General features: G+C 45.1%; 1 protein-coding gene across 1 annotated transcript; it reads right to left on the reverse strand.

The window, feature by feature from the left end:
* Positions 1-503: 503 nt before the first annotated feature.
* Positions 504-7,407, reverse strand: ptpn5 (protein tyrosine phosphatase non-receptor type 5). The gene is made up of 12 exons (XM_041939513.1): positions 7,138-7,407; positions 5,953-6,075; positions 5,728-5,823; positions 5,269-5,525; positions 4,897-5,089; positions 4,352-4,436; positions 3,915-3,994; positions 3,462-3,599; positions 3,233-3,343; positions 1,878-2,038; positions 1,459-1,572; positions 504-597 (listed from the first exon to the last, which is right to left on the reverse strand). Exons 1-12 carry the CDS (start codon positions 7,405-7,407, stop codon positions 504-506), a joined length of 1,722 nt encoding a protein of 573 aa, XP_041795447.1.
* Positions 7,408-8,008: the final 601 nt, after the last annotated feature.

The following is an 8,008-nucleotide window of genomic DNA, read 5'->3' on the forward strand; positions in this document are numbered from 1 at the left end:
TGCTACAGGTGATCTGGTTATACTTCAGTTCCAGTTTAACCTTTTGATAACTGTACATACAAGTATGTGAGGGGGCTATTTAGGACCAAGTACTAAATGAGGCCTTCGTGACTGAGACTCATGTACAGTAACGTGATAAAAACCTCCGCAGTGCTAATGATATGATGTCAAAAGTGAGGGCTGGGATTATTTTGGGCCTGACTGTTACGATTCTCCAGGACTCTGTGGATAGATGACACTTAAGTGTCTGATCCGGATTTTTGGGGGCCGTCTCAAATCCCACCTCTCTATGTTCGTCTGCTCAAAGACATACAGTAAGCACAGATTTCATGTTAACTGTTCAGTCCTGTCTGAGCGAGCCTGTCATGGGTGAAGAGATTAACATGGTTTGAGCTTGTTAAAGGGTGAGACTGAGATGATGCTAGGTACAGTGGTGCATACCACCAGAGGCGGTACAGTGTACAGTGGTGTGTCTCGGTCTGGGTGTGGCTGTGACGCTCACTCTACTCCTCAGCGGTGTGAGACAGCTGCTTCTCATACAGGCTGAGGACGTGATGCACAAACTGGTACTGCTCGCACGTCTGGATCATCCCACCCCTGAGAAACACACACACAGAGAGTACAGTCATTTGTCAGACAGAAAACACTGTCCGGCCACGCTAGCAGGTTGACTCTATGGATGGCATGCTAAGCTAAGATGGTGGCCATGTTAAACATTATGACATCAGCATGTTCACTGTGAGCATGTTAGCATTTAGCTCAAAGCTCCATTGTGCCTACGGTTAAGTACAGCCTCATAGAGCTGGTAGCATGGCTGTACACTTCATGTTTTTATAAGGCTATATGCTAAATCTTTGGTATGTTATTCATCAAAAGCCATGTGCGTCCGAACTGCACTGATGGAATTAGCCCTGATGGTTTCATTTCAGCATTAGGTTTCAACAGCTCCAGCAAGATGTTCATCGCATTTGCTCAAACAGCCCATGCAACACAATGGACTACGACATTTTGACTGGTCAACAACAGGTGCACCAGGGTCAGGGCAAAGCTGATGTGCATGATGGATATCTCACATGGCTTAAATGGAAGAGAGGCATAATTCATTCGTCTACATCTATAGTTTTGCTGCTAGTTGTGAGAGAGGGATCTATAAAAAACTCACTTCTAGGGTGCCCTTGTGAGCACTGAGGCCAGAAAAAACTTTAAAATATGCCGCTTAAGAAATGAGGAGTCTATTGCAAGAAGCCTATGATTGATTTAAGTGGCGCAACACACTGAAGTTTCATTTCGGGGTAAACTTATTCAAACTTAAGCCTGCAGTGACTTACTGCAGCTTGTGATTTGGAACCGGATCAAGTAAAACTTAGTCAACTAGGCTCTTTTCCCGTAACAAACAACGATTTGGTGCCAAGTACTAAAGATAGACGTGAGCATGGATAAGGGCTAAGAATATCTCACCTGTCCAGACGGAGCTGGCAGGTGGTTCTCAGGATGTCAACCACACCCTCAGTCCTCAGCTGCTTGCACAGGATGGAGGTGGCGATGAAGCAGCCAGTTCGACCAATTCCAGCACTGCGGACAAAAAGTTGAAGGGATAAAGGGATGGGGGAGGTTGGAGAAGGAGAAAATGGATGGATTGGTGTATTGATTTGCACTGATCCCACTAATTTGATTAATGTCAAATCCTCCTTAGGGAAATCAGACAGCAGAGGATTAGAGGAAGTCAAAAGCACTGCTTTGCCAAGTGGTTTCTATAGTAAAAAAAAACAGCAATAGAAAGGGCTCCTCTAATATGAAACTGGACAATTTCCCTGATGAGTGTGCAGTAAAATGAACTCCTTATTCATCCCTATATCACAAACAAGCTAATTTTGTACCTGCAGTGAACAATAATAGGGCCAGTGGAGGGTGGGGCTTCTTCTCGGGCCCTTTCTACTTCCTGCACCAGTTCCAGAAGAGGTGGAGCCTTGTCCGGAGTCTTTTGATCAGGCCACGAGGTGTACCAGTACTGCCGCAGACTACGCTCCTCTTCCCCACACTGGTACACACACACACGCACACACACACACACACACACAGACGGTGTTCAGGCACAAAATATGGATGTGACCATGTTGTACATGAGACACACAGAAGCATTTCTGATCAGCCTGTTGCTCTGCATGTATATCCAAATTGTTACCTTGGTGTTAGTTGCTACGACAACAATGAACGCAGAGCAAGACAGCAAAAAAAAAAAAAAAAAAAGAGTGAGGGTTATAAAAAAGATCTTACATAGTCTATTCCTCCCTCGCCTGCACTGTAGCATAATCAGCCATCAGCTGACTCTATTCCCTGAGTGTCAGTCTGACAATGATCATTAATCCAACAGATAGACAACCGAAACCACACAACAAGCTTTTAACTCAGTTATATAATGCTCCCCTGGTGCTTAGTAATCAGATGCAGGCTGCATTTACTGAATTATCATGTTTGGCTTGATAAGTACCAATGCCACCGTGACCCCAAATTAAACATAAGGCACCATCATGAACACATGAATGGAACTGAAGGGCACAGCTACCTCAGGAAGGTGGAGTAAAGCAGCAGCATGCACATCTGTGTTCAGTCCGTACGCACCTTGACAGTCTGATGAGACTGTCTGATAAAAACATTTACATTGGGAGAAAGAAAACTGCCTGCTTGGTATGTTGAGAATGCAGCATCGCAATCTGGTGTGTTGACAGACAAATCTACACTGCAGTGCACCATGTTTTTATTACATGGTTGGATATGAATCTTGAGGTCAGATGTGTGGACAGTGAGTCATCTGAAAAAAGAATTTCAACACGCAGTAAGCCAGCTGTCAATAGATATATTGCAGGTAAGAGAGGCAATGGAATGGCAATGCTAGCGTGTCGTTCCACCACAATGAAATATCGCAACAATGATCAGATGTATTGCATGCAATTTTGTACAAAGTCATTCATTGTCCGAAGAGGATGACTTATGTCTTTAGTGTTCACCTGACTTTTCCTCTAATTTGTTGAGTGCTTTAACAAATACCTGTGAAACTAATGACTTTCCCATCAGCCTCAGGTGAACTTTGTGTTTAGCAAATGTCAGCATGCTAACAGGCTGGACTAAGATGGTGAACGTGGTAAACATTTGCATGCTGGCTTTGTTATTGTGAGCATGTTAGCATGCTGATGTGTTACCATTTAGCTCAAGGAAGCGTCTTTCTGTGTCCTACCTTCAAAGTAAACACCCTCAGACTGTAGTCATCCTCCTGGGTTACTGTGACAACGGTGATCTCGATGCCCTCGTGGGTTACAGTGTCCTCGGGCCAGTACTCTGCACATTTCTGCAAGACACAATGCACACGCAAGTGGGTATTCTTACCCATCCCGTTATCAACTTAAATGTCCATTCATCCATTCATGCACCCATCATCATCATCATCATCTTGCATCCCAACTGACCTCATTTTTCTCCTCCAGATTAGTGATCATCACTATGATTGGGCTTCTTTCCTGCCACACCATCCTCCAGAAGTCCCCCACTGTGTTCACGGTGGGACCCTGGGTCGCAATGTATGCACACTCCTCATCGCCATAACCCTGCACACACACACACACACACACACACACACACACACACACAAACACGCAATTATACTTCCATCACTTTTGGGGACATTACATAGATTTACATTCATTTCTTGGAGTCCCCACAATGTCAATAATACACACTCACAAAAACACAAACGCACGGCCACACACAGGAACAGCTACCTGTTCCTACTGACTGTGAGTGTGAGACTATGAATAGAATGCGAGGTCAAATCCACAGAGAAAGAATAAAGTTACAGTGGCTACTTCACAGAGCGTGCTGGGGCAGAATTTTTGCTTATGAATACACATATTTCCACTTACTCTGAGATAATTAGCATTGATGTAGGTGGTGAGGAAATCATCTTCATCCTGTGACTTCAAGATCACTCTGCTGTGTGTGTCTGGAGGTGGACAGGATGAGATTATCATGAAAAAGAGAGACACATGGGTTGTAATTCAAAGAGACAGCAGAGGAAGATGAGAGATAATAGTTATGCATACAGGCTAGGTATATTAAATGTTGCAGCTCAGTTCTGTTTAAAGGTTGGTTGGTGTCTTTTTGTGTGCTGTGTCTCAGTGTGCGTGTCAATATTCTGGTGCACAGAGACAGACCTTTTACAGACACATCCGAGCAAAAAAGCTGATGAGTATGTGGAATTATTAAAGAGATGCAGCACAAAAAAACAGCTTTTACAGAATTTACAGCTGTTTTATCTGTTTTTGGTGTATGCTCCAACTTGTGTTGCAGCTGTACTCACTGGGTAAGATGGTTTTGTAGCGGTTCTTTCTCACCAGCCCTGGGTAGTTGTACTCTTTAGGGTCCACAAAGTTCATGGGAGTTTCCTGCCGAAGAACAACGGGTGCAACAACAATCAATCTTTGCAGAAATGGTGGGAAAGTTCTAGCCTTACCTTCTACTAGGCAACAGAACAGTAAGAAAATAACATCCAACTTTAAGTCATCTACTGTCCTTCACACTAAACTGTTGCTGTCTAATTGTACGTGTTTGAAATTCTATGGACAACTTGTGTATGGTCTTGAATGCACATCTTTCTGCCTGGCAGACACTAGAATCCTCTGTGGGTCTTTGTATGCAAATATCCCTTCATCTATCCGTCCTTCGCCCACTAACAGACAGTGGAAAAGCTTACGGGTGTGTACAGAGCTCCACTGGGCGTGTGTGTGTGGGAGTGTGCATTTGTGCCTGTGTGCGTGTGTCAGTGTACGTCTCTTCCGGTGAGTCTCTGTTCATCCTTGTTAATCTAAAGCGTGTAGGCGGGTGAGCTGCTGTTGCTGCACTCACATAAAACTCAGCCTGCAGGCTCTGGTCATCCATGGCCCGAGTGTGTAGCATGGCAGGGGTCAGGGTGTGTGTTCCCTGTCGGAGGTACTCCTGGGCTGACTGGTCTCTAGGGGAGAGCTGGGCTCCGTAGCCATAGGGCTCAGTGCAGCCCGGTGTACACATGTCCAAGGTCAGGGAAACATTAGAGCCCCTCCTGTGTGATAAATATTGATGTGTGATATAGACGTACAGTATGTGTTTACCCATCTGCTGCAGTTTCTACAAATATGGATTTGAAATGCATAAATACAGTGGACGCCTTCATGCAGATCCAGATAAAAATGCAAACAAACAAAGAAAGCCACCCTGGAGCCTTCTGCTGCCCACTCTAACCTCTCCTGAAGCCCCACTGGTGTGACAGTGAGGGTGGCAGCGTCTCCCTCCGTCCTGGTGTCAGTGCCCATTTCAAAGACTGGCGTCTGGGGCACAGGATCCATGTCCAGCAGATCCTCCTGAGCGTCCGTCCACTCTGAGAGGGTGAAGGAGGGCTGGCGGCTCACAGACTGACGCCGATCACCAATGTCCCGTGACACCACTCCTGACGACCACAAGCCAGTGCCGAAACGCCACTTACACACCATGTGGACGACCTGGGGAGAGGTTGGTTGTCAATAAACGTAATCAATCAAGCAAGGAAATAACCAGTCTGCACATGAAACCAGATCTAGTTTCTTTCAAAACTGGCTTGACATCCACCATAATCTCACATTCATTCAGAAATTACCAAATGCTGGAAATTTAGCATAAAAATAAATTCTGAGTTGGAAGTGAATGGTCCGTCCAGTGTTTTACCATGATAACACAGATGGCCACACCGATGCCTGCAGTTCCATGGACGATCCAATTGTGCTGTTTGGTGTTTACAACATCCCTCATCAGCACCATGGACTGGTCGGTGTGGAGACAGAAACACAGGGGAAGAGGCGGTTAGACAGAGTCAACACTAGATTCAGCATATTTGCAAGGCTTCCAAAACAAACGGCACAGCTGTAGGTCTGATCCTGGACTGACACTTACCTCCATTCCAAAAATGGGGTGGCAGGGTAAGATGAAGCCAAGGTAGAAGTCGATGACCTGCAGGGCTTTGTAGATAGAAGAGAGCGGCCCATTTCCTTCTACCACAAAAAACACCCAGTACCCCTGGGAGGAGAGGAGGAGGGAAGGCAGACTGTCACTGTGCACTCTCCAGTCATTCATGCATTGGTAATCAGGCAGGGCTGTGGCTGCTCTCAGGTGAAAAGCAAACACAGATTTAAAGCGATGACAGCTCATTATGCAGGCATAAAAATTACTGTGTGTAAATTGAGCACATCCACTCAGATGTCATAATTCTGGCCACAATTACAAGGCTTTTTTTAACATATGGTAACGTTGCACCTGTCCTTTCTTTCGTAAATGAATCAAACATGAAGTCAACAGAGACAGAGACGGGAAGAGGGAATGAATACTAAAGAGGTGTCCAATCTTAGCCCCAAATTTTGCCACAGTAAAGTTAGCTGTCGACTAAACTTTGTGTATCATGAACATGTGAAAAGAAAATCTCTGGGGAAAAGTAAAGGTCAAGTTGAGAGAATACTTTGTGCTCAAGTGTTGAGGTGTCATTTGCATTGCTAATGTTGCAGTTGCACGACTGTAGATTTGTTGCCTGGGTCTGGACCTTTGAATCCACCCACTCCACCGAGTTGACTGATTGGTCTGGCGTCGTGACATGAAACGGCGGTTTATGTTCTGAAAAAGCAGCCAATAAGCGCCACGGGGGGCTAGCAATTAGCCAGTCCTTGTCATGGGCGGTACTATTGATGTTGTCATGCTGTTGTCAAGCATTGGCAAACTGTGCATGGCGACAAGATAGACGCTGGTATCGAGGCTGCTCTTCATCCAACATCTGGTTTGTTTTTACTTCACTCGGCTCTTTAAAAGAAAAATCAAATCCCCTCCCCCATGACTATTAGTTAGAATGGAAGCAATGTCAGACTGAAGATGGGAACGGATGGTGCTGAGTTGACAGTCTGATGTCGGGGAAGTGGATTTTTCCATACTGGTCTACATCACATGCTGAGCTGAAAAAGCTCGAACAGGAAGGTCATCTTAACCTTTGTCTAATTCAAAGAAGACGCTTGAGTAAAAATCTACCAAAACAAAGTACAGATTTTATCCACTTTTACTTATTTTTCTGCTTTCAACTGATGCCAGTTCACATACCGTGACTTGGGAGACGACAAACAGTGCAGCCCAGCAGTGAATCTCAATCACCAGCGCGTACACCTTGTGCATAAACACTTCCTCCCCCCGTTGGCTTTGGCCCCCTGTGGGCTTGTCTTTGCAGTTTGGGAGCCCGTCTTTTTTAGGAACTCCATCGCCTTGTTTTTCAGTCTTTGTGGGCTCATCCAGCCAGACGGGGTCCTCGTCAGGCCTTAGGAAGATGGAGTCCTCGGTATGGGAACGGGTGGAGCTGCTCAGCCGGCGGGTCATGATCCCCCTGTTAAATGAGGATCCTTTGTGTTATCTATATCTATCTATCTATCTATCTATCTATCTATCTATCTATCTATCTATCTATCTATCTATCTATCTATCTATCTATCTATCATTTGACATGGTGTTAGGTTAGAAATATTTAGCATACCTATATATATACCATATCTCAAACTTCACAAAATAAAGGGTTTCTCTGTTGCTTTATTAATAATACAGGTGCAAAGAAACAAATCAACAAAACTACATACATTGATTTCCAGTTGCTGGCTGTGTTTGTTGGGTTGTGTGTGTTTGTCTGATTGTGTGTTTTTAAATGAGCGTGTATATGACAGAAAGAGTTGTGTTTATTCCACAGGCCTATTCAGATGTGTAGCTAAGCGGCTTGGAGTGGCTCTCCTCTCCGGATCCTCTTGTCTCCCCTAGATTGGACTCTATTGTGTGTGTGTGTGTGTGTGTGTGTGTGTGTGTGTGTGTGAGAGAGAGAGAGAGAGAGAGAGAGGCTCTATTGTGGAGAGATGAGTCAGGGGTAGCGTGTTTACAGCCCTGTCCGTCGCCTTGGCAACAGAGTGGCTCTCATCCCTCTCATCCATCCTGA

Source organism: Chelmon rostratus, chromosome 6 (assembly GCF_017976325.1).
Source record: "Chelmon rostratus isolate fCheRos1 chromosome 6, fCheRos1.pri, whole genome shotgun sequence".
NCBI classification, from domain to species: domain Eukaryota; kingdom Metazoa; phylum Chordata; class Actinopteri; order Chaetodontiformes; family Chaetodontidae; genus Chelmon; species Chelmon rostratus.